Source organism: Carya illinoinensis, chromosome 5, assembly GCF_018687715.1.
Source record: "Carya illinoinensis cultivar Pawnee chromosome 5, C.illinoinensisPawnee_v1, whole genome shotgun sequence".
Lineage (NCBI taxonomy): Eukaryota > Viridiplantae > Streptophyta > Magnoliopsida > Fagales > Juglandaceae > Carya > Carya illinoinensis.
The window spans coordinates 6,326,195-6,353,803 of record NC_056756.1 but is presented as its reverse complement, the minus strand read 5'-3'; the positions used below and the strand labels follow the sequence as shown (position 1 = coordinate 6,353,803).

The 27,609-nt window shown below is 35.9% G+C and overlaps 2 protein-coding genes and 1 long non-coding RNA gene across 3 annotated transcripts; 2 read left to right on the top strand and 1 right to left on the bottom strand.

Moving 5' to 3' along the window:
* Positions 1 to 14,735: 14,735 nt before the first annotated feature.
* Positions 14,736 to 15,853, top strand: LOC122309115. Its single transcript, XR_006242345.1, has 3 exons — positions 14,736 to 15,239; positions 15,318 to 15,440; positions 15,560 to 15,853. It is a non-coding gene; the product is annotated as an uncharacterized LOC122309115 (long non-coding RNA).
* A 1,569-nt stretch (positions 15,854 to 17,422) lies between these two features.
* On the top strand, positions 17,423 to 18,637 carry LOC122309113 (germin-like protein subfamily 1 member 13). Its single transcript, XM_043122480.1, has 2 exons — positions 17,423 to 17,641; positions 17,838 to 18,637. Exons 1-2 carry the CDS (start codon positions 17,506 to 17,508, stop codon positions 18,383 to 18,385), a joined length of 684 nt encoding a protein of 227 aa, XP_042978414.1. The 5' UTR covers positions 17,423 to 17,505; the 3' UTR covers positions 18,386 to 18,637.
* Positions 18,638 to 21,321: 2,684 nt separating this feature from the next.
* LOC122309114 (germin-like protein subfamily 1 member 17) lies at positions 21,322 to 22,348 on the bottom strand. Its single transcript, XM_043122481.1, has 2 exons — positions 22,160 to 22,348; positions 21,322 to 21,980 (listed from the first exon to the last, which is right to left on the bottom strand). Exons 1-2 carry the CDS (start codon positions 22,299 to 22,301, stop codon positions 21,439 to 21,441), a joined length of 684 nt encoding a protein of 227 aa, XP_042978415.1. The 5' UTR covers positions 22,302 to 22,348; the 3' UTR covers positions 21,322 to 21,438.
* Between the last annotated feature and the right edge of the window lie 5,261 nt (positions 22,349 to 27,609).

Sequence of the window (27,609 nt, the reverse complement as noted above, 5' to 3'; positions counted from 1 at the left end):
TTCCAGTGAGAGTTTTCCAGAACAAAAGGGATTTGGTTCATCACCATTCTCCAAAATCTAGAGCCCTTTGTGGTCTTCACGAGCGACAAATGGGAGTCCCTTACGTACTTCCCCCGAAAAAAACAAGCCCATAAAGAATTTCCGTTTATAATGTTCCAGGTGAATTTTGCATGTAATGCTCTTTGAGTTTCTTCTAAATCCCGGATACCCAAGCCCCCTTCGGCCTTCGGTTTACAAATTTTCCTCCAGGCACACCATTTCTTTTTTGGTTTGCCACTTGTTTCACCCTAGAAAAAGGAACTAATAATGCGATTGATTGAGGAAAATACCAATTTTGGCACCTGCAAAATTGAGAGGAGATATATTGGCATGCTCGACAAGACGTGTTTAATGAGAATGAGTTTCCCTCCTGCCGAAAGGAGTCTAGTCTTCCATCCACTGACTTTTGTCTGAATCTTGTGAACTAATTCTTCCAAGTGCCGGACTTTCAGTTTGCCATCTACTATAGACACTCCTAAATATTTCATCGGAAATGTTCCCTCTCCAAATCCTGTAAGACTCAAAACTTCCCTTCTCCTGGCTTGAGGGATGTGCTTGGAGAAAAAAATATCAGACTTCTCTTTATTCACTTTCTGCCCAAACCACTTTTCGTATACCCCCAGTACCTTGACCACTGCCTTTATAGAGCGTTTCGCACCGTTAGTGAAAATTGCTATGTCATCTGCGTATAACAAGTGAGAGATGAGCGGCGTTCCTCTTGCTTGGGAATATCCTTCAATCACTCCAGTTGCGTAATGATTCTTTAGTACCCTCGAGAGCACTTCCTCCATCAAGATGAATAAATATGGCGAAAGGGGATCTCCTTGTCGGAGACCTCTTTCCCCTTTAAAGAAACCTTTTGCAGTACCATTCAAAAGGATAGAGTACCAAGGTGTCGTTATGCACGATTTAATCAGCTCACATACCCCTTCCGAAAAACCAAAAGTATCCAGCACATGCAGGAGAAAATTCCAATTCACTCGGTCGTATGCTTTAGACATATCTACCTTCAGCATCACGTTCCCCCCATTTTTCTTTTTGTGAATGGAGTGCACCATTTCTTGGGTCAAGCTGACATTTTCGAAGATGCTTCTCTTGGCTACGAACGCTCCCTGTTCTGGAGATATTAATCTCGGCAGGATGTGTACGAGCCTCGCTACTAATACTTTCGAACACACTTTGTATATCACCGAGCATAGACTTATGGGCCTGAATTTGTAAAAACTGGCTGGGTGCTGTATTTTGGGAATTAAGGCTACATAAGACGCTGTATAATACCGAGGAAATTGTTCTCCTGCAAAGAAGTCCTTTACTGCTTCTACCACATCTCCTTTGACAAAATCCCAGCAGTGTATATAAAAGGCGGAACCAAAGCAGTCGGGTCCTGGGCTGCTTTCCGTTGGAATATTGAAGAGGGCCTGCTAAATTTCTTCTACAGAAGGGCTCTTTAGTAGCTCTATGTTTTCCTCTTCTGATATAGCTTTGTCTATTAAAGTGTTCAGGTCAGGTAGGTCCCCCTCCTCTCCTTTTCTTAACAAGTTTTGAAAATATGCAACAGCTCCCTCGTGTACCTCTTCGGGAGAGTCGAAAGAAGTTCCATCTGTTTTGAGCATTTGATGTATTTGATTCTGCTACCGTCTCTTCAAGACTGAGTGAAAATAGCGAGTACTGTTGTCCCCTAATTTGAGCCAGTTTACTTTGGCCTTCTGTGCTAGCATCGACTCCTCCCTCCTTTTCCATATATCTAGTTCTATTTTTTAGATTAGTAGATCTTGCTCTATTGCATCTTCATAACCCTCCTGTAGTTTAAAGTCAAGATCTTCCACCCTCTTTTCAAGCTCTCGGATCATTATTTCCACTCGGCCAAACTTTTCCTTGTTCCATGTTTTAAGCATCTGTTTCATCCGCTTAAGCTTAAAAGCTAACTTATCCAAGCCACTACCCGTGCCTTCCTTCTCCCAACAATTTCTAGCAAGATTAAAGAAATCTTCATGATCCATCCACATATGTATAAAACGGAATGGAGATGGCCCGTACCTCTGGAAAAGTTGGTCACTTGAAACTATCATTGGAGAGTGATCCGACGTACTGCGCTCAAGATAAATTAAAGAAATTTGAGGGTGCAATGAGAAAAGATGCTATGTCCTGTACATAGCATAAATGAGAAAAGAAAATAAGGCAGCAAGAAGAATGAAGAGCAAGATCTTTAGCAGAAATTAAATTGAAATTGAAAAGGGGATAAAAAGCACATTTTGAAGGACTAAATTCTCAGATAAGTGAACAACACCAATGTGAGTAAGAGGGGCAGCTGCACCATTAGGTAATTTGGCTAAAGAAGATATAGTGGCCGTGATGGATGAATAGAGAAAGGGGAAATAGATCATGTGATCTGTTACTCCAGTGTCTATTATCCAAGGAGTGTGTGTGTTTGGGTTGATAAACAAGAAACCATACCAGAGACTTTAGAGTTAGTGACATGCTGATAAGATGGGGAAGGTTGAGTAACAGACATGGTGGCCATGGCTAAACTAGTGTCCTTAGAGTGCAACAAAGCCAGTAGTTGATTATATTGACCCTTGGTAAGAGCCATAGTCTCAAAGGACCTTCATCATGATCATCTGCAGAACATGCTTGAGAAGGAGCAACAACAATAGTAGCAAAGTTTTTGGTCTTGCCATGAAGCTTATGGCCAGGGGGGTACCCGTTTAATTTGTAACATTTCTCAACAGAATGGCCAGACATATTGCAATGAGTACACAAAGGTGGGGTTGCATTTCCTACTTTGAAGTAGTTCCCAAGAGTGTGACCCTGGATTTTGCAATGAGTGCAATAAGGACGAGTTGGTTTCTGAGCTATAGAGCTATGAAACTTCTAGGCAGGTTTGGAAGAAGAGGGGTTGGTTTTAGCCATCATGGCCATGAGGTTAGGATTGGAGAGTTGGGTAAGCATGAGATGTTGCCGTTCTTGTTGTTGAATCATAGAGAAAACTCGATTAAAAGGGGGTAGGGGTTCAAGAAGCATAATCTGATCTCTGGAATGGGAATAAGAATCAGATAAACCCATTAAAAACTGTATGACACAATCAAGATCATATTGATCATTTAAGACCTTCAGCTTGCCACAATCACAAATAGGTATAGGGTCATAGATAGCCAATTCATCCCATAAAATTTTTAAGTGGCCAAAATAAGTGCTAATGGAATCCTGACCTTGAGAGAGGCTAGCAAGATCCTGTTTGAGTTGAAATATGCGAGAACCATTTGGTTGAGTAAAACGGTCCTAAAGTTCAAGCCATAGAGTGCAAGAATCATCAACAAAGGTAAGACTGGATTTAACAAAAGAACTTACAGAATTTTGAAACCAGGAGACAATTAAATCTGTTGAACCCAAAATTTCAAGTTTTGTGTAATTATATATTTACACATGGATTTTGATGATAACAAATGAATTTAAAGAATAAAGAAGTCTCAAGCTCAAGTTGTCTACACAATGAAGTCAAGCACATCAAGGAAACAAGCATGAGCAAGAAGGGAACAAGTTCACATTAAAATTATAGAGTAATGTTGTAAATCTCTTCAAAATTCGAAATTAGGATTAATGCTCAAAATTAATATTTTATCATAAAGCATTAAAATACATTTTCTACATGTGCATGAATATTTTTTGAAAATTAAATTTGAAAATTTTGAAAGATGATTGATTGTCATCTTTTGCATGTGCATGCCTTGATTAAAGGGTTGAACTTTGAAAATATTAAAGATGATTGATTGTCATCTTTCACATGTGCATGTTTTATTTGAATATTTTCAAAAGTGATTGATGCTTTTTTAGACTTATACAAAAGGTAGATGATTTTGTTTGAAAATTTTGAAAAGTAAAGTATGCTCATTTTGTCATATGCAAAAAGTAAAAGATTAGGTTTGAATTTTTTGAAAAGAAAAGTGTGCTCATTTTGTCATATGCCAAAAGTAAAAGATTAGGTTTGATTTTTTTGAAAAAGTGAATGATGTTGTCTTTGACAATTGAAAAAGAAGAACCTTTTATTTGAATTTTTTGAAAAAGTGAATGATGTTGTCTTTGACATGTGAATCTTTTTAAATTTGAATATGAAGTCTCATATGCCTATAAATAGATCATTTGAGAGCTTCACATTCACAACACCAAGAGCATACAACATTCATTCAAAGCTTTCATTCTCTCTTCTCTAAGCATTGAGCCTTAATCCTTGTTCATTTTGAGAGATATAATTTACGCTGTATTGTTCTTATTTCACTCATTGAGGAGTATTTTCTGATAACCTACCCACTATCAGCTCTTGTATCAGAAAAAAGAGTGTGTATAACCCTTGTGTGTGTAGAAAGTATTCTACACGGGGAATAGTTGAATCATCACGTGTAAGGTGATTGCAAGTGTAGAGGGTGTTCTACACGGATCCTTTGTAGCGGTGTTGTTCAAATGTGTAATAGGTTTCTATCTCCACCTGAATGAGGTTGAATAGTGAATTTGGGAATCCTCAAGGGGTAGCTTGAGGCGAGGACGTAGGCAGTGGGGCCGAACCTCGTTAACATACTGAGTTTGCTTCTCTCTTACCCTTACTCTTTATATTTATTGTTATTTCATATTTTGTTTATTTTTATATTATATATTTGATTTATAATTGTTATTTTTTTTAATACAACTCAATTCACCCCCCCTCTTGTGTTAGTCATCTGGGCAACAATTGGTATCAGAGCTAAGAGCTCTATTATAAGATTAACTATCTTTTGAGTTAAGATCTTATGGCTAACATTGCAGCTTCATTTGATGAAGGTCAATCTAGCAGTCGGCCTCCACTCTTTTGTGGAGATAATTACTCATTTTGGAAAGTTAGAATGAGAATATTTCTTCAAGCTCAAGGCAGAGAAATCTGGAAATGTATTATAAATGAACCTTATATTCCAACAAAAGTGGTTGATGGAGTAAAGGTCAAAAAGGAAAAAGAAGAGTTTGATCGTGAAGGCGATAGACTTTATACTTTAAATTTAACTGCTATGAATTTATTATATAATGCTCTTAATGGAAATGAGTTTAATAGAATAATGAATTGCTCTACGGTAAAGGAAATTTGGGATAACTTGGAAGTAACTTATGAAGGAACTTCGCAAGTCAAGGAATCAAAAATTTATATTCTTACTCATGAATATGAAATGTTTAAGATGAATGATGATGAATCAATTTCTAGTATGCACACTCGTTTTACTAACATTATAAACAGCTTGACAGCTCTTGGCAAAGTTTATTCCAAGGTGGAGATAGTAAGAAAAATTCTCAACTCTTTACCAAAACGCTGGGAATCAAAAGTGACAGCGATTCTTGAAGCTAGAGACCTCAAGAAGCTCGAAGTCAATGAACTCATCGGGTCACTTATCACCCATGAGTACACATTGAAAAGAGGAGAAGAAGAAGGAAAGTCAAAGAAGAGCTTAGCACTTAAAGCTGTTCCTCATGAAAGTAAAAGTGATGAAGATGAGGAAAATGAAGATAAAGATGAAGAAGTTGCGATGATAACAAGAAGAATTCAGAGGTTCTTGAAGAAAAATAGAACTCCTCCGAGGAAATCCTTCAAAAAGTTTTCCAAGAAAGATTCAGGTAAAAATGACACTTTAATTTGTTATAAATGCAATAAACCTGGTCATATCAAGCCAGATTGTCCTCTGCTAAAGAAAGATCGAAACAAGGGCAAGAAAGCAATGAAAGCTACATGGGATGATGATTCAAGTAGCTCAGATAGTGAAGCAAGCAATGAAGAATCAGCAAATCTTTGTCTTATGGCTAAAGATGACATTGAGGTAACAAATCTTGATAATATTGAAAATCCTTCATATGAAGAATTGCAAAATGTTTTAGAAGAGGTATATGAGGAATTTGAAAAATTGGGTATCAAGTATACTGCTTTGAAAAAGAAAAATTCTTCTTTAACAAATGAAATTGAAATTTTAAGAAAAGAAAGTACCATTTTAAAAGATGAAAATCTTGATTTGAATAAGAAGAAAACCGATTTAGAAAATATTGTTGAAAACTTTACGAATGGAAAAAGAAATTTTGAAAAACTTCTTGGTAGTCAAAGATGTATTTTTGACAAGGCAGGTTTGGGATATATGCCAAAACAAAAATACAAACCTTATAAAAATTTCTTTGATAATCATTCTACATCAAAGACTAATATTCAAAATTCTTTTCATAAAAATAATTTTGTCAAAAAAGGATATTATTATAATTATTCAAGTTTTTCATATATGTTACATGTTATTTGCAATTTTTGTAATAGAAATGGTCATAATTATCATACTTGTCCTATTATAAGAAACCATACAATGACTATTAGGGCCATATGGGTACCTAAAAATCTTATTTCTTCTAATACTAATAAATAAAGGACCCAAAGAACTTGGGCCAAGAAAAATCATTTTAATTGTTTTTATAGGTATGCATGAAGTCTTCCACAAGCAAAAACAAATGGTTTTTAGATAGTGGATGTTCAAGACACATGACGGGAGACAAGACTAAGTTCTTTGATCTTAGATCTAAAGAAGAAGGACACGTAACATTTGGAGACAACTCGAAAGGGAAGATCGTGAGAATAGGTAAAATTGGTAATGAATCTTCTCTCATAATTGAAGATGTTCTACTTGTTGAAGGTTTAAAACATAATCTTTTGAGTATAAGTCAATTATGTGATAAAGGATTTACAGTTACTTTTAAAATGGATAAATGCATTATTTTGAATGATCATAATTATAATATTTGTTTTATTGCTTTTAGAAACAATAATGTTTATACAATTGATTTTGAAGAAATTACCTCACAAGATGTTATTTGCTTTTCAGGTCAAAATGAAACTAGTTGGTTATGGCATAGAAGATTAGGTCATGCCAACATGGAACTTGTTTCCAAACTTTCAAAAAATGATCTTGTGAGAGGTTTACCAAAAACATATTTTCTTAAAGACAAAATTTGTGATGCATGTCAATTTGGTAAACAAACAAAAACTTCTTTTAAAATTAAGAAACATATTTCCACTACTAGACCATTGCAACTGATACACATGGATCTTTTTGGACCAAATAGAGTTACAAGTCTAGGAGTAAAATATTATGCATTTGTTATTGTTGATGATTTCTCTAGATATACTTGGGTCATCTTTCTTGCTCATAAAGATGAGGCACATAATGCCTTTACCAAGTTATGCAAGAGAATTCAAAATGAAAAGGGCTATACTATTTCAAGTATCCGAAGTGATAGGGGAAAAAAGTTTGTTAATAAAAATATTGAAACATTTTGTGATGAAAACGGTTTTGTGCATAATTTTTCTGCTCCTCGAACTCCTCAACAAAATGGGGTAGTAGAGAGGAAAAATAGATCTCTTCAAGAAATGGCAAGAACAATGCTCAATGAGAACAACTTGCCTAGTTATTTTTGGGCCGAAGCGGTAAGTACTGCATGTTATGTTATAAATAGAGTTATGCTAAGGTCTAAGTTAGATAAAACCCCCTATGAGCTTTGGAATGAGAAAAAGCCCAACATTGGTTACTTTCATGTGTTTGGATGCAAATGTTTTATTTTGAATGATAGGGATAATTTAGGCAAGTTTGATGCAAAATCTGATGAAAGTATCTTTCTCGGGTATTCTACTAATAGTAAAGCTTATAGAGTATTCAATAAAAAGACTTTGACTGTACAAGAATCTATGCATGTAGTATTTGATGAATCTAATTCTCCACTCTCCAAGAAATCTATTGATGAAGAAACAGAATGTATAAATAACACAGAAAGTCTCAATCTCAACAAAGAGAAAACAATAGAGGAAGTTCAACATGGAGCCATCAGGAAAGATCATCCAAATTTAATACAAGATGCAACCAAACAGTGGAAATTTGTGAAAGATCATCCAGTGGAACAAATTTTGGGAAAACCTTCACAAGGTGTAAGTACTCGATCATCTCTTAGAAATATTTGCAATCATACTGCTTTTCTATCTCAAATTGAACCCAAAAATATTGATGATGTACTTCTTGATGAATCTTGGATTCTAGCTATGCAAGAAGAGTTGAATCAATTTGAAAGAAATGATGTTTGGACACTTGTTCCTAGACCCAAAAATCATACTATTATTGGAACAAAATGGGTTTTTAGAAACAAGAAAGATGAGTCCGGAGTCATTACTAGAAATAAGGCTCGACTTGTAGCCTAAGGTTTTAATCAAGAAGAATGAATCGATTATGATGAGACATATGCACCTGTCGCAAGATTAGAAGCTATTCGAATGCTACTTGCATATGCTTGTTATAAAGATTTCAAACTTTTTCAAATGGATGTTTAAAGTGCTTTCTTAAATGGTTTTATAAATGAAGAGGTATATGTTGAGCAACCTCCAGGTTTTGAAAATCATATTTCCCCAAATCATGTTTTCAAACTCACAAAAGCACTATATGGACTTAAACAAGCTCCTAGAGCTTGGTACGAGAGACTCAGTGGTTTCTTGATTGAAAAAAGTTTTTCAAGAGGAAAAATCGACACAACTCTTTTCATTAAATATGAAAATGATGATATTCTTTTGATTCAGATTTATGTTGATGATATAATATTCGGTGCTACTAATGAAAATATGTGTCAAGTTTTTGCTAAGACTATGCAGGAAGAATTTGAGATGAGCATGATGGGAGAACTTACATTCTTTCTCGGATTGCAAATTAAGCAAGCAAAAAGTGGGACATTCATCAATCAATCAAAATATATTAAGGAATTACTGAAAAAGTTTGGGATGGAAAATGCTAAGGAAATTGGAACACCAATGAGCCCATCAACTAAACTTGATAAAGATGAATCCGGTAAGCCAGTTGACTCGAAGATATATCGAGGTATGATTGGTAGCTTATTATATTTAATAGCCAGTAGACCAGATATTATGTTTAGTATGTGCTTATGTGCACGCTTTCAATCATCTCCAAAAGAATCACATTTAATTGCAGTTAAGCGCATTCTTAGATATCTTAGTGGTACAATTAACCTAGGGTTATGGTACCCTAAGCACACATCTTTCGATCTAATCAGCTACACAGATGCAGATTATGCTGGCTGTAAAATAGATCGAAAAAGCACTAGTGGAGCATGCCATTTCTTAGGTCATGCATTAGTTTTCTGGTTCAGTAAAAAATAAAATTCTGTTGCACTATCTACTGCTGAGGCAGAATATGTTGCTGCGGGTAGTTGTTGTGCTCAAGTTCTCTACATGAAGCAACAACTTGAAGATTTTAAACTCAAGTATAATCACATTCCAATCAAATGTGATAATACAAGTGCTATAAATCTTTCAAAGAACCCAATACAACATTCTAGAACTAAGCATATTGAAATAAGATATCATTTTCTTCGAGATCATGTGCAGAAAGGCGATATAGTACTAGAATTCACAAACACACACGATCAGTTAGCAGATATTTTCACAAAGCCTTTACCAGAAGATAGATTATGTATGATCAGAAGAGAAATAGGTATGATGCATGCTATGAATATCTCTTAAAAGATAGACTAGAGTCAATAAAAATATAGATAGATTTTTTAAATACTTTTACATAAACTTGAGATTCTTAGCCTCATGTTTGAGACGCTCATTCTCTTCATACAATATCATGTCATTCTTATCCATGGGAACCGGCAAGCGGAATGAAGAATCTAATAAAGATTTCAACTGTTTATTCTTCTGGCGAATGATTCCTTCCCTTGTGTGAGACTCTTGAACAATTCGTTGAAGTACAACAATTTGTTCTTTGAGCTTTTCAACTTCATGATTTTTGGCTTGTAGCCGCTGAGAAAAAGCAACAATAGAGGAAGAGTAGCGAGTCCCAAGACTCACCAAGTCATAAATAGCATCAGAATCTGACTTATTACTCAGATTATTATTTTCTTGCTGCAACATGGCACCAATGGCAGCTGCAGAAAGGACAGGAGGTTGAGATGCAGAATGCCTCATGGATGGATTTAGAGAAATGTTAGAAGAATTAGCCATTGAGAAAAGAATAGAAGGCTTAAAATGAGAATGTTGAAGGAATGCAGATGAGTTATAGAGATGAGATGAAAACTTGATGCGGATTGGATGAACTTCAGAATTGATTTTATAGAGATAGCATAAAGAATAAGACAAGTTATCATCCAAGTCAAAGAGAAATGTATTTTTTTTTCCGATCGGTGAAAATAACATTGTTTAGAAACTCGGAGCCTTCAATCTCGTTTGTCAACAACATCAGACGATTTTTTCAAATCTCTAGCCGCATTTGTCGGGTCACGGACGGATAAAATTTATTTATTTATCTACAGTGTCTACTAACGCACCGTTTTCTTCAGTTCCATTTACTTGTTGCGGATCCTTTTTAATGATGCCAAAAGGGGGAGAAGTGTTAGACTAGAACATTAACACTGTTTAAATTGCTAAACTTGTTATATATGCTTGGAATTATATTTATACTTTTGCTTGAAAAACTAACGCACATTCTCAGGGGGAGCTTAAGTATTAATACAGGTTTCAGGTTCTATCAAATATTTGGTATCATCAAAAAGGGGGAGATTGTTGAACCCAAGATTTCAAGTTTTGTGTAATTATATATTTACACATGGATTTTGATGATAACAAATGAATTCAAAGAATAAAGAAGTCTCAAGCTCAAGTTGTCTACACAATGAAGTCAAGCACATCAAGGAAACACGTATGAGCAAGAAGGGAACAAGTTCATATTAAAATTATAGAGTAATGTTGTAAATCTCTTCAAAATTCGAAATTAGGATTAATGATCAAAATTAATATTTTATCATAAAGCATTAAAATAAATTTTCCACATGTGCATGAATATTTTTGAAAATTAAATTTGAAAATTTTGAAAGATGATTGATTGTCATCTTTTGCATGTGCATGCCTTGATTAAAGGGTTGAACTTTGAAAATATTAAAGATGATTGATTGTCATCTTTCACATGTGTATGTTTTATTTGAATATTTTCAAAAGTGATTGATGCTTTTTTAAACTTATACAAAAGGTAGATGATTTTGTTTGAAAAATTTGAAAAGTAAAGTGTGCTCATTTTGTCATATGCAAAAAGTAAAAGATTAGGTTTGAATTTTTTGAAAAGGAAAGTGTGCTCATTTTGTCATATGCCAAAAGTAAAATATTAGGTTTGATTTTTTTGAAAAACTGAATGATGTTGTCTTTGACAATTGAAAAAGAAGAACCTTTTATTTGAATTTTTTAAAAAAGTGAATGATGTTGTCTTTGACATGTGAATCTTTTTAAATTTGAATATGAAGTCTCATATGCCTATAAATAGATCATTTGAGAGCTTCACATTTACAACATCCAGAGCATATAACATTCATTCAAAGCTTTCATTCTCTCTTCTCTAAGCATTGAGCCTTAATCCTTATTCATTTTGAGAGATATAGTTTGTGCTGTATTGTTCTTATTTCACTCATTGATGAGTGTTTTCTGATAACCTACCCACTATCAGCTTTTGTATCAGAAAAATGGTGTGTATAACCCTTGTACGTGTAGAAAGTATTCTATACGGGGAATAGTTGAATCACCACTTGTAAGGTGATTGCAAGTGTAGAGGGTGTTCTACACGGATCCTTTGTAGCGGTGTTGTTCGAAGGTGTAATAGGTTTCTATCTCCACCTGAATGAGGTTGAATAGTGAATTTGGGAATCCTCAAGGGGTAGCTTGAGGCGAGGACGTAGGTAGTGGGGCCGAACCTCGTTAACATACTGAGTTTGCTTCTCTCTTACCCTTACTCTTTATATTTATTGTTATTTCATATTTTGTTTATTTTTATATTATATATTTGATTTATAATTGTTATTTTTTTTAATACAACTCAATTCACCCCCCCTCTTGTGTTAGTCATCTGGGCAACATCCTGGGATATGAAAGACAAAATTGATGAGAAATGATTCACAAATTTACAGCATAATTGGCCATATCCAATTTAACTCCCAGTAGGTCTCTAATTACATCATGGGTCATGCTCTCAGCAGCAGCTAATCTAGCATTCAATGCGAATGTCTGCATTGTCCAGTACAGAAAGTGACTACCTTGGGGACATTATGGTTTTTTTTTTTTTTAATAAGAGCTAGTATCCACTTACATAGCAGCCCCGTCCCATGTTCATTACAAAAAGCCCTCACTTATGGTGGAGGAATACCGTGATAACAATATGACACTTGGGAGCATACAGAATATACTGCTATAAACTAGCCCAAAACCAAGTGTTAAAAACCAAGCCGAACAAAAACAAAAAATAAAACATAACATAAGACATCCAAACTAAAGCCAACCTGCATAAAACCAAGAAAACTAAGCAAAGCCAAACTGATGCACTTATTCTGTCCAAAAAAACACCTTATTAATGCCTATAAACGAATAGCTTGAAGACCAACTTTATCAACTTTCAAAATCCCTTTTAGCAAATGCAGCACATCGTTGTATGAATTCCATGTACCATTCTTCTGATCTGAAGCCAAATGAGCCAAGAAATCTCCTCTTGCATTGCCTTCTCTATAAATATGTTATACCTTCATCACAAAAAACTATTTTTCTTTTGATGTCGTTACTTAAAATGATGCCGCAATAGAAATGTATAGCTTTGGAATCGCCGCATGGCACCATTTGTAACAAAATTTAGTAGTGACCTGAAATTTGCAGTAAATGATATTTTTAGCATCAATTTGAGCATTGATAGACATATTTTATACGCAAAAAGCCTTTTTTCTTATAGTACTGCATATAGCTCCTTTACTTCCCTCAAGCTCCATCAACTTTTGCTTAAGATTTAGGTTCTCTATCTACATATATTAAATAATATGGAAGAATATTGGGCTAGGTGAGTAAAGCTAGGCTCATTCTTACTTATCATAATATATATATATATATATATATATATATATATATATATATTTATGATGAGGTGAGAAAGGCAGAATATTTTAAACACGTATGTGGACGCATGCACAAGATTTAGACCAAGAAACTCACATTGTTATCGTATTCACTTGTTAATTAATTTTATATCACAAAAAGGGGTATATTTATATGTGTGTGTGAAGTATTAATGAATAATACTACGTACAATTGTGAAGTGTGTAAGTATCGTGTAGTCGTTATGAAAAAGAGTGAGATTCACTTTTAAAAAATTAATGTCTTTTGATGTGGGTCTCCATATTTAATTACTTTTTTTCAAGTGATTGCACGGCGTTTATACACTTACGACTGCAACTATTATTTCTCATATGTATATGATCTATATATATAGTATATATTTGAAGAGATTGATTATTAGAGGGCAAATAACCAGCTAATTCGATATTTGCCCTACACTTGGGCGGATAGCGAATTTGATCAACAGATAATTAGTAATATCCTCTATCATTTTTTTCACTAAAACAAATAAAAACGTAACAGATCTATGCACTATAGCGGGTAAATTTATTACTTGATCAAAATTACTACAACACTCATTTCTTTTACATCAAGCGCGCGTACGATGCCACAACTCAAGTAGAGTAAATAATTAAAGAAATGGAAGAGTACGTAAAGAACTGTCTTATTTCATTATAATTATTCAAATGACATTACATCAAAGGAAATATATATGAAAAATTTCAGTCTATTCGAATTGTTTAATGGTTCATAACTGTGTTTATTATTTTATATTTTTCTATTTTCAGAACAGTTTCTGAAGATATTCAACCAGATTCTTGTCTACTTGGAAGGCCTTGGCAAGAACATCAGGATTGATGGGAGGCTCAGATCTGAAGATTGCATTGGCAAGAACGCGTTTAAAATATTCTGCCTTCTCACCTCAATATAATTTATATATATATATATATATATATAAATATTTTATGATAAGTAAGAACGAGCCTTTTCTCACCTAGCCCATTCTTCCATCATTATTTAATATTTATAGACAGAGAACCTAAATCGTAAGTAAAAGGTGATGGAGCTTGAGGGAAGTAAAAAGCTATTTGCACCGAAAAATGGTTTTTTGCGTCTAAAATATTTCTATCAACGCTCAAATTGATGCTAAAAAATATAATTTCTTGCGAAATTCGGGTCGCTGCTAAATTTTGTCGCAAATAGTGCCATAAGGCGATTCCGATACCATACATTTCGATTGTGGTATCATTTTAAGTAATTCAGTGATTCATCACAAGAAAATAATTTTTTGCGGCCAATTCTTTTGTAACCATTATTGTCCCCAGGATAGTCACTTTCTGTACTGAACACTGCAGATATTCACATTGATTGCTAGATTAGCTGCTGCTGATCAGAGCATGACCCGTGATGTAATTAGAGTCCTACTGGGAGTTAAATTGGATATGACCAATTATGGGGTAAATTTGTGAATCATTTCTCATCAGTTTTGTCTTTCATTAATATATTCTGCATATATCCCAGAAAATATATCACATCAAATATTATATATCATATCACCGCCTTCTTTATACAATCCCAATCGTAGATTTGATGTTACTAAGTCCGTGATGTTGCAATAGTATCAGTTAAAAAACAGGGAGATAAAGAGAGCAATCATAAGATCACTTCTGGATAAATTTTTTTTTATCGAGTTTCAAAATATGCTAATGATCTCGCCCTTCCAATCTTGTAATCCCAGTCAATTTAGTAGCGCATTCATCATCTTGTAATCCCAGTCAATTACTTTGATTTCAGTTTTATTGACCATTTTGGAACCACATGGTTTTGGACATCCCTCTCTATCTCCAAATTAGTTTTGTCATCGGAGTCCAATAATGTTACAGGATGAAAACGACATGCTCAAAACTCAGAATGAAGAACTCAGCAGTAAGCTGCGGCGAACCGAGGTTACTCTTTCACGTGTCAAGGAAGAGCTTGCTCGCTTCCGTGCTTCGATTGGGAAAAATCCCTATGTTGTTTTTGATGAGGAACATCGGTTGAATATCAAACTGAAGGTTTGTAAACATAACACAGCGACCAACACAAACACGCGCACCAGTAGCTAGAGATGTGGGTATATATGCTTACCAGTAAATAGAGTTGAAGGCTAAAGAGACAGCTGAATTTGCAACAGGAAACCGAGGAAGAGAAGGTTCAGTTAGCACAGAGGTTATTGGGTTTACGTACAAATTTTCTAAAGGTATGTGTAAAGTGATTTGCCAATACTTGCCAACATGCTTTGCTGGAAATTCTTTTCTAATTGGACTAAACTTTTCAGGCAGTTGGAATTATAACAAAACCAGTATCCAATGTAAGTCCCTCCGGTGCTGAAGAGGCCCTGGAGCAGCTCAAGATTAGATTTACGGCACTCGAAAGAGAAATGCAAGATTTGAAGTATAAGGTAAGCAGAATACATACATTCCGTTTACATATATATCTCATCATTATTAGCCCAGTGGTATGAGCAGGAACCCTTGCAGTGAAAGCATCTGATCATCATATCTGAATTTCTTTCTGCAGAACAGAACTACCAATGAATGAATCCGATTGACGGCACTCATGCCACAATCTTCCCCAATAAACTCAGCAGATGAGAAATATCGAACTCCAGGAAGGGCATCCCAAGTAGTATTTTTTTCTGCTCTAGATCGATAAGCCAACTAGTGCGTCCTAAGGGATCTGTGGTCAGCTCTTGGCTAACTATTTTTTTAATTGATCCGATGACCTGTATAATTTTGTTTTGGATGAGTAATTTTGTATTGTATATTTATTCTTTTTATTTGGAAAATATTCCCATGTAATTATGGTACAATGAAATCAGTATATGGTTTTACCATTTTCATTGTTTGTAATTATTATTTTTTTATTGTTGTTCGAGTTTTATTTTACAATAATTTAAAGGATATCAACGTTAGAATGACATAGTTACACTTCAAGCCTGCAATTAAATGTTTTAAAAGACTCAATTAATCATGTTTAGATAGATCAAAATTGGGCTTATGTAAAAAGCTGGCTCAAATGTAATAATGTAATGTACCGCTAGCTTTCTAATGCAACAGATGTGTTTATGATGATCTAGATTAATGTCGAAGTTTCCCTGATCGAGCAGGTAAAAGGTCGACAACACAACCTAACATATGTCATCTTAATTCTAATTTCTTTCTCCACCTCTTAATTTTTGGATAATTATCGGACGGACAACGTCAGCAGAAACAAAGACTTTGGTCTCTAAATGAAAAAAATAATAATAAACCGAGCTAGCTAGGTTCATGATATATATAGATTAATTTGAACGTTGAAAAGTAAAAACAAAAAGAAAAAGAGCAGCTAGCTAGCCTCACCTTCTACCTCTCATTTTCTCTGTTTTTTTTTCTTTCCACGTTTAAATTCAAAAAGCGTTCATCTCATCTCTTCTAATCATTACCAATTTTTCAAATTTTCTCACAAAATATATTAAACAATTTAATTTTTTCAAATTTTAATTCAACTTTTTTAAATCTCAAAACAATAATAACAATATTTATTCAATTTTTGTCTTTTATCTAAAACTATCTCATCTCGTCTTTGAATCCAAACCAACAAATGGTAATGCAGACAGCCTTACAATATAAACGAACACCAAATTTTCGCTGAATTATTAAGTCTGCCCCCCAGTCTATCGTTAATTAAGATAAAAGCCGCCAGTCATGAGCTCGCTCTTTGAGAGGCTAAATGGTCAAGTACTGCAGGTGAGAAAAAAATGGCAAGTACCATTTCCCACTTGCCAATCCTGGCAACTTATTTTGATCGAGAAGTTACTGTCAATTCTAGAAGGGAAATTGAGATCATGAACGGGTCCATGTTGGAGTACTTTTGATCATCACAACTTCCTAACTAGGCTCATTATGAATCCACGTCCTTTGTTGTTGGTTCCACGAAACCATTAATAAATAATATAATAAATCTAACAAGCACGAAAGAGTAATAATTAATTAGTATCTACCAACAAAAAATAATTAAAAAATAATAATTGTTGTCAGAGCATCTGATCATCATGAGCTGATCAGCATGTAGTACATTTAAATTTCTCCCGCTGTGCATCATCTGCATTTTCCTTCCTTGCTAGATCAATATATATGCTCAAAATCATCAGACAGAAGTGGTCCATTAGAACTGCATGCAGAAGTGGTCCATGATCAATTTGGAAGTGGTCGAATTTTGGTTGCGCTTTTCAACATCATGTGTGTAGTGGTTAGAGAAAGGATCAACAATTCGCCCCTCAAATAAAAGCCTTATTAATTATAACTATTCAAGACTTTCCAAGTCTAATATTCTTACCGTGCAGGCAAAAACATAGATTGGTTCAGTGGCTTTTCCCTCTATAAATAGATCACATGTTTCCATATTGCAACGTATCCCTCTCAAACCTCACCCGACCAATACTACTACACAAGCTTTTTAACTAGAAGTTAGAGACAGCCTCCAACATGATGAAAGGTAGTGTTCTCATGTACCAGGTTGCAACTGTGGCCCTATTGGCATTGGCTTGCTCTCTCGCCTTTGCCTCTGACCCTAGTCCTCTTCAAGACTTTTGTGTTGCAGTCGATAAGTACGATTCCGCTGGTATGAACACATTTTTTTTTTACTACAAACCTTCTTTTGGGAATATTCATTTAATTTAAAGCATTTTTATTGATTTCCTCATCATCTGTAATTATGCTTGGAGGTCATGATATTAATTGCATAACATATTATCAATTATGAAGGACATTCTATTGTTTCTTGGTGATAGTAATAAACTTTTCTTTTCTGCATGCAGTATTTGTGAATGGAAAGTTCTGCAAGGATCCAAAGGATGTCAAAGCCGAAGACTTCTTCTTCCAAGGGCACCTAAATGTTGCTAGAGACACCTCAGGTAAACAGGGGTCGAATGTCACTGCCGTTACTGTGGAACAATTTCCAGGCCTTAACACTCTAGGTATATCCTTGGCTCGCATTGACTTTGCCCCATACGGCCAGAATCCTCCACACACACATCCTCGTGCCACTGAGGTTCTATTTGTCTTGGAGGGTACTCTTTACGTTGGCTTTGTCACCTCTAACCAAGCTGATGGAAAAAACCTCCTCTTCACCAAAGTTCTAAATGCCGGAGATGTCTTTGTATTCCCAGTTGGTCTCGTTCACTTCCAGTTGAATATTGGAAAATCCAACGCCATTGCCTTTGCCGGTCTCAGCAGCCAGAATCCAGGAGTTATCACCATAGCTGATGCAGTCTTTGGATCTGAGCCTCCAATCAATCCCGATGTTCTCACCAAAGCCTTCCAAGTAGACAAGAATCTAGTTGAATATCTTCAGAAACTATTCTGAAAATAGAAATATATAAAATAATAAACACATTAATGAACCACTAAATAGTTCGAATAAACAGAAATTTTCCATATATATTTCCTTTATTGTAATGTCATTTGAATAATTATAATGAAATAAGATGGTTCCTTACGTACTCTTTCATTTTCTTTATTAATTTCTCTGCTTGAGTTGTGGGATCGTACGTTGGATGTAAAAGGAAAAAGTATTGTAGTAATTCTATCAAGAAATAAATTTACCCGTTATAGTGCATAGATCAGTTACATTTTTGTTTGTTTTAGTTAAAAAAAAAAATAGATAGAGGACATTACTTATCATCTGTTAACCGGATTCACTATCCACCCAAGTGAAGGGCAAATATCGGATTAAGTTATTTGCCCTCTAGTAATTAACATTGGTTTTGAAAAATCTATAGACCCAGATAGCCAACCACCATTCATCTCAAAGGAACGTTCTTATTAACAAGACCAAAAAAAAAAAAAAAAAGACAAATCTATAAAACAGGTGAATTAATTATTTAAAATTACCTCGACATTTTAATTTAAAATAATTTTTTAAATAATACGATATCATGTTAAGTGATAAAGTGAGTAGTATAAATTAATAGAGATTAGAGCATTTATTCTAAATTATCTCTAGCATTACACTTTTTCAAATTTCTGTATATTCATGCACAACTTGTAATAGGGTGTGGCTAAAATTTGAGTTTGACTTTAACTATTTCAATGAGAGTGCCAAGTCGCTCTATTCCCTCGAGTCATTGTCGAGCTCTGCCCGAAGCTCTCTGTCTCACCCTTGAGTTGCTCTCTCTCTCTCTCTCTCTCTCTGCTGAAGCCATCACTTTTTTAAGGGAATTTGCTCTTCTGGCGATTATTTGGAATTCTTGATCTTTAACACTAATTTGTCCATAGACGCGGGTCCAATGCCAAGAAGCCGGCAGCAACTTGCTCTCTAGCAGGTGATTTTGCATCATTTATATCGAAAAACAATTTTATACAGTACATGACCTGGGTTTCTGTTTAGTATGGACAAAAAATTGTTGATTGGCACTGTGTTGTGAGAAAACAAACAAAAGCAAACACAAAGTAAATTACTCACAAGATACAATATTAATGTAGTTTGGTAACATATTTATGTTTATAGAATTGTAAAAGATTTTCTTATAATGGGGAATCACAAAATATAATTTGAGGCTAAAATTTTACTGTTCAGAACTCTTGGAACTTCTATACTATTCATTAATGACATATTTATAGTGTCATATAATGGAAATCATAATTTTCACTTTTATATGTTATTCGCTTGAGCAGAATGTCAACGCCGCATGAGTGAATTCTCAATCTGACATTCGATGGAGCGACCTGTCGAACAAACTCTCAGCTTGAGCTTCACTTGAACTACCTATTGCGCAAACTTTTTGCCTGATGCTTCCTCTAATTGCAAACAGTTCCAAAAAAATTAGACATAGGCCAAATTAGTTGTTGTAATGACTCAAGAAATCTGAGTTAAATATGAAATTCGAAAGGGTTCCAGGCTTGAGAGAGAGAGAGAGACCGAAGGGGAGATGGCTTCTTGCGGGAGGATGATTTGCGAGAGCTAAAAAAATGAAGTAAATTTTTTTTACTCGTGTACTCTAATTTTATTTTTATTTTTTTGTAAAAAGGAATATGCAGTATTTGCAGATGAACGTAACATTAGAAACTTTAATTCATTACAACCAATTTAGAGACACTCACAAAACTTTTGTAACAAAACTTTTGTAGTAGCTAAACTTGGCTTGCAACAACACGAGTGACTCACTCGATCTCTACATGCATATAGTGCCAAAACTCCAACCTTTCTATAACTTTTCGCGAGAACCTCTCGATTTCTGCATCCCTAGTAGCTCCGAAAACCTTCCAACCAATGAACACGTCCCCTCCAAGAGACACAACTATGTTTTATCTTGAGTGTGATACAATGGAGGTATATTTTCCAAGATAAAATATAGTTGTGTTTCTCTCAAGTGCTCTTGGAAGGAGGTTATGTTTTTCCTCAAAATCTCCACATACAAGAACAGAAGCAAGCTGTTCTATTTATAGTCCCAAGTGAAAGAGGTGCTCAAAACCCTAAATTTTAAGTAGTATGAAACATTGGCTTGAGTGAAGTGTCGAGCGAGAGTCGAGCACATGTTATCTTTCAGAAGCTGCTTAGGTGAAACATGGAGCGCACATCTAGCGACCCACTCTGAAAGGGCCTTGCTCGAGCGCCACATCGAGCAATCCACTCTAGAAGGGTCTTGCTTGAGTGCCAGTCGAGTGAACTCTCTATTTTGAGTTATGCTCGAGCCATGTTGAGCACACTTCAATCATTTTCATGTTATATCATTTCAACACTTGTTATAACACTATTTTACTCAGATTTTTACAAGAATATGCCAACCAACTCATTTTTCCCTCCACGGTTTCATCTTAACAACATATACATTATTTATTTTGCTGTCGCAGAGGTAAACTGTTGAAAGGATCTGCTAGCATGCAACAATGCGAGTTGCATGCTAGCTGGAGCGCTTTTGGAAGGACGACATTGTAAAGGATTTTTTTTCTCCTTATAGAAAAATTAATGATTCTCCATTTCATATAAAATATATTATTTTATATGATTTGAATGACCCTATGCATTACTTTCAAGTGTAATATATTTTTCATTCGTGTTATTATTTATTTATCTTTGTATATTTTTAATTTTGCCTTAGGGAAAGATAGCCGATAGGGGATACATATATATGCATCAGTACAACGTGGCACTTACAAGTGATCATATTTCTCGTCAACGTACGTATTCAGAATGCAATTAAGTTCAATCACGTCTTACAGCTCGTTCATTATAACAAAGAGAGTACTGTTATAAATAAACAACCATTTTATTTCAATAAAATAATTTCAATCACCTTACAAGCTAGGGAAACATGACAAATCGCTTAATAATTAATCAGTACACCATCTAATGGTTTATTGCCGGTAATATTACAAGTATATATTATATCTTGAAATCTATGGTTTTAGTTTAGGCAATTATAATTGCTTCTGAATATAGTGAACCACATTCTTGTCTACTTGGAAGGCCTTAGTGAGAACATCAGCATTGATCGGAGGATTGGATTTAAAGACTGCGTTGGCTATGGTGATGACCCCAGGATTCTGGCTACTAAGACCAGCAAAGGCAACAGCCTTGGTATTTCCCACGTTCAATTGGAAGTGGATGAGACCAATTGGGAACACAAAGACATCACCCTTGTTTAGAACTTTGGTAAAGAGGCGGTTACTGTCTGCACTATTGGATGTGACAAAGCCAACATGCAGAGTACCCTCTATAACTACTAGAAACTCAGTGCCGCGAGGGTGGGTGTGGGGAGGATTTAAGCCATATGGTGCAAAGTCGATGCGAGCCAAGGATATGCCTAGAGTGTTGAGGCCTGGTAATTGTTCCACTGTGACAGTAGTGACATTCGACCCTACTTTATTTGAGGTGTTTCCAGGAATGTTCAAACCCGAGCGGAAGAAATCATTAGCGGTAACAAGCTTTGGATCCTTGCAAAACTTCCCATTCACAAATACTGTAGAAAGAAAAGTTATTTTGTTATCATTGCTAAACACATCATGTTACACAGAATTAAAATGGAATCCAAGCATATTACATATATATGCATATGTGTGTGTGTGTATTCAGAGTCCAAATTACAAGAGCTAGCGAAAACCAGTAGTCCAGAATATAGCAATAATAATGCGTACATACCAGCAGAAGCAGGATTGTTGATAGCAACACAAAAGTCCTGCAGGGGACTGGGGTCATAGGCAGAGGCGAGGGAACAAGCGAAAGCCAATAGGGCCACAGTTACAATGGCATACTTAGGAACAACCTTGGAGTACTTCATCATTTTTGAGGGAGGCTATGATCTATGTCTGCGTTTCAGTGTAATTAATATTGCTTGGGAGAGAATGAGAAATGTTGGATGGTTACGTACCTATTTATAGCGAGGAATTAACTGAACTGGTCCATGTTTTTTCCATAAACGTGTAAGACTAGTCAACTGATCTTTAATCTGAGGTTATTGATTATTATTATTATTATTTAATTAATTATGAGGGAAACATTCTTTAACCACTACCGCACACATACATTGATCAATTAAATGCAACCAAATTCGACCCCTTCAAATAATGGAATGAACGGTGCATGCGCTGTTAATTATTCCACAAATTAATGAATGATTAGCTTTACATTGACCCAGCTGAGCTAGCTGATGATCATCTGTTCTCTCTCGAAGTCTCAAACTGACCCCGTAGTATATACGTACTCATGACCAGCACCACGTACGTACATATACGTACGCAACTACGTCCAACGAGTAATCATTTCCCATTAATTCCTTTTAGATATTCAGAAAATTTTATTTAATTATTTTTCCTTTCAGCTTAATTAAAATCGTCAACTACGTAAGTAAGGGGTTGTCCCATTTGTCAGATTGTATATATGATACTCCACACAGCACACATATAAATATAACCCTGCTTTTTGTGATATAAAATTAATTAACAATTGAATACGATAACAATGTGAGTTTCTTTTGACCAAGAAACTAAATATTCTGCCTTTCTCACCTCAATATATATATATATATATATATATATATATATATATATATATATATTTTATGATAAGTAAGAATGAGCCTTTTCTCACCTAGCCCAATATTCTTCCATATTATTTAATATATGTAAATAGAGAACCTTAAAAAAAAAAAAAAAAAAAAAAAGCAAAAGCTGATGGAGCTTGAGGGAAGTAAAGGAGTTAAATGCAATACTATAAGAAAAATGACTTTTTACGTATAAAATATTTCTTTGACGCTCATATTGATGCTAAATATATCATTTACTGCAAAATTCGGGTCACCCCTAAATTTTGTTACAAATGGTGCCATGCGGCGATTTCAAAACTATAGAGTTCTATTGCGGCATCAATTTAAGTAACTACTCTAGATGTAACAAAATGAAGAACAGAGGAATGCAGAGAATGAAACACCCAGAAAATGGAGAGAAAATATTCTCTGATTCAATTGAATTAAAACTACACACTCAGTCGTCTATATACAATTACAAAAAGAATATTCTAACAACCTATAAAAGGAAAAATACATTATTGTCCCTATGTATAGCTCAGTAAACAAAAAAGTAAATAACAGAAAAATAATAGAATAATAGAAGAATGGAAATCATCTTTCTTCAATAATGGACACTTTCCCTTTATTCAAATTTGATTTATTATGCTCCCTTTATTCATCTTTCTACAATTAATTCTCGTTTGAAATTGAGTGTCAATTAAGTAGTAAAAACTTTCAATACAAGATCTCACATTAGATTTATGTTTGAGCATGTAGACCCATGTGGTCCTTGAGAAATCATCAACAAGGGTAAGAAAAAATCGAGAACCATCAATGGCAATTGTGGGGTTTGGACCCCAGTTGTCACAGTGAACAATATCAAAAGAATCAAGAGATTTATTGGTGAAAATTGGAAAAGAAAGTCGATGTTGCTTGGCCAAAGGGCAAACACAACAGGGAGATGTATTGGAAGAACTTGGGTTCTGTTTTACAAGAGGATCGTCAATTAAAAGAAGCCAAGAAAATAAAATCTGCCCAAGTCTACAATGCCACAAATCAGAAGTAGAATCCTTGTGTGTAACAAAAGCGCTAAGAAGCTGGTCTTTATGAAGGAAAACTGGTAAAACATCAACCAAAGCTAAGGATGACACACCAAATCGCAGCAGGTGATACAGATCATCTCTCACTTCACCCATCCCAATCGTTGTCCAAGATGCTATGTCCTTTTTTTTTTATTTAAAAAAATTTGAAAATACTTGAGTATCCAAAAAGATCCTTATAAAAAAGGAATTTTTTTTTTTTTTTTTAATAAAAGGTGGACAAAGTCCACTATATATATTCAAGGAGTCCTCTCTTTAGGTGGAGGGAAACCATGTTACATAATGGAATTACTCATACTAAACAAAGGACTCCAAACAAAAAGGAAAACCAGAGCACCACTGGACACAACAAGGACTAACGGATACGCAGATAGGGAAGAGCAAGCTTGTCCATTCGGATGAGGCCACGAAGTTTCCTCGGTAAGAGCATAACGTTGTTCCATATCTGATCTCGCCCCTGCGCACCAAATTTCGCCAGGAAATCTGCTGGAGCGTTTCCCTCCCGGAAGATGTGCTTGATTGAGTGTTCTCCTTCCTTGATTAAATTCACAACTTCTTCCCAATAATCCTCGAGGTACCAGACGCCGCATCATTCACCACTAAGCCAGTTAACCACCAGCTGTGAATCAGTTTCCACCTCCACTCTACTAATCCTCTGTTGTTGACATATTTTTAGGCCATATATGATTGCTCTCAATTCTGCTGCGTTGTTACTTCCAGCTCCAAAGTTCACCGAGAAGGCAAAAATTAAGTTACCTGCATCATTTCGGAGAAGTCCCCTTGCACCTGAATTTCCGGGATTGCTACTTCCGTCTGTGTTGAGCTTAAAGCTCCCCTGCAGAGGCTTTATCCACCTTACCACCTGCACTCGTTTTTCTCTTACTGGGGCTATATCTATATTTAAATTCTCCAGCATTTCTCTATCCCTGCACGACACCTTCTGGAATTTTGCAGCATTCTTTAACAGGCTTGCTACCCAAAATCTGATTGCCTGCCATGTTTCCTCTATGGATTCAGCTCCTTCTCCCGCTCGTACTCTGCACCTCCTCAACCACAATCTCCACGTTACTATGGAAGGAAGAACTCCCCAGCTTACTCCCACTTGGGTTGACCGAGACGCACGCCTAAACCACAGTGACATATAGTCCTTCCATGTTGATCCCTCACGAAAAGGAAAGCCCAGAAACTGAGCACATTTCCTCCATACTTGTTGGGCGAAATCACCTGAATATAGCACATGGTTAATATCCTCATAGCCACCTCCACAGCAGCAGTTACATTTTGATACCACCAGGATTCCTATCCTTCTCAATCTATCATCCACGCTCAGGCTGTTATTCCATGCTTTCCATACCATGATCGAGATTTTTTTTGGTAATAACCCATGCCAAACCCACGTTGACCATGGTGTTTCCGGGTTCTTAACTCTTAGGCACTCCCAAGCATTTCCAGTCGTAAATTTTCCATCTGTAGAGGCTGTCCATATCAGAAGATCCGGCCCTTCCCTCGGGTTCCCCAATGTTTCTATAATCTGCTCTGTTTTTTCTCTCCCAACCATATGCTCTAAGAGTTGCACGTCCCATGCATTGTCCACCTTACACTCTCATATCTTCATACCGGGATGTTCTGTGATTTGAAGAGTCTCCGAAAGTGGTCCTTCCTCCATCCAGGAGTCCAACCAAAAATTGATGTCTCCCCTGCGCACTTTCCAGTGAGAGTTTTCCAGAACAAAAGGGATTTGGTTCATCACCATTCTCCAAAATCTAGAGCCCTTTGTGGTCTTCACGAGCGACAAATGGGAGTCCCTTACGTACTTCCCCCGAAAAAAACAAGCCCATAAAGAATTTCCGTTTATAATGTTCCAGGTGAATTTTGCATGTAATGCTCTTTGAGTTTCTTCTAAATCCCGGATACCCAAGCCCCCTTCGGCCTTCGGTTTACAAATTTTCCTCCAGGCACACCATTTCTTTTTTGGTTTGCCACTTGTTTCACCCTAGAAAAAGGAACTAATAATGCGATTGATTGAGGAAAATACCAATTTTGGCACCTGCAAAATTGAGAGGAGATATATTGGCATGCTCGACAAGACGTGTTTAATGAGAATGAGTTTCCCTCCTGCCGAAAGGAGTCTAGTCTTCCATCCACTGACTTTTGTCTGAATCTTGTGAACTAATTCTTCCAAGTGCCGGACTTTCAGTTTGCCATCTACTATAGACACTCCTAAATATTTCATCGGAAATGTTCCCTCTCCAAATCCTGTAAGACTCAAAACTTCCCTTCTCCTGGCTTGAGGGATGTGCTTGGAGAAAAAAATATCAGACTTCTCTTTATTCACTTTCTGCCCAAACCACTTTTCGTATACCCCCAGTACCTTGACCACTGCCTTTATAGAGCGTTTCGCACCGTTAGTGAAAATTGCTATGTCATCTGCGTATAACAAGTGAGAGATGAGCGGCGTTCCTCTTGCTTGGGAATATCCTTCAATCACTCCAGTTGCGTAATGATTCTTTAGTACCCTCGAGAGCACTTCCTCCATCAAGATGAATAAATATGGCGAAAGGGGATCTCCTTGTCGGAGACCTCTTTCCCCTTTAAAGAAACCTTTTGCAGTACCATTCAAAAGGATAGAGTACCAAGGTGTCGTTATGCACGATTTAATCAGCTCACATACCCCTTCCGAAAAACCAAAAGTATCCAGCACATGCAGGAGAAAATTCCAATTCACTCGGTCGTATGCTTTAGACATATCTACCTTCAGCATCACGTTCCCCCCATTTTTCTTTTTGTGAATGGAGTGCACCATTTCTTGGGTCAAGCTGACATTTTCGAAGATGCTTCTCTTGGCTACGAACGCTCCCTGTTCTGGAGATATTAATCTCGGCAGGATGTGTACGAGCCTCGCTACTAATACTTTCGAACACACTTTGTATATCACCGAGCATAGACTTATGGGCCTGAATTTGTAAAAACTGGCCGGGTGCTGTATTTTGGGAATTAAGGCTACATAAGACGCTGTATAATACCGAGGAAATTGTTCTCCTGCAAAGAAGTCCTTTACTGCTTCTACCACATCTCCTTTGACAAAATCCCAGCAGTGTATATAAAAGGCGGAACCAAAGCCGTCGGGTCCTGGGCTGCTTTCCGTTGGAATATTGAAGAGGGCCTGCTAAATTTCTTCTACAGAAGGGCTCTTTAGTAGCTCTATGTTTTACTCTTCTGATATAGCTTTGTCTATTAAAGTGTTCAGGTCAGGTAGGTCCCCCTCCTCTCCTTTTCTTAACAAGTTTTGAAAATATGCAACAGCTCCCTCGTGTACCTCTTCGGGAGAGTCGAAAGAAGTTCCATCTGTTTTGAGCATTTGATGTATTTGATTCTGCTACCGTCTCTTCAAGACTGAGTGAAAATAGCGAGTACTGTTGTCCCCTAATTTGAGCCAGTTTACTTTGGCCTTCTGTGCTAGCATCGACTCCTCCCTCCTTTTCCAT

Coding starts and splice junctions, on each gene's coding strand:
- LOC122309114 (XM_043122481.1), bottom strand. CDS start 22,301: ATGATGAAGTACTCCAAGGTTGTTCCTAAGTATGCCATTGTAACTGTG. Junction 21,981..22,159: donor CAACAATCCTGCTTCTGCTG/GTATGTACGCAT, acceptor TTCTTTCTACAG/TATTTGTGAATGGGAAGTTT.
- LOC122309113 (XM_043122480.1), top strand. CDS start 17,506: ATGATGAAAGGTAGTGTTCTCATGTACCAGGTTGCAACTGTGGCCCTA. Junction 17,642..17,837: donor CGATAAGTACGATTCCGCTG/GTATGAACACAT, acceptor TTCTGCATGCAG/TATTTGTGAATGGAAAGTTC.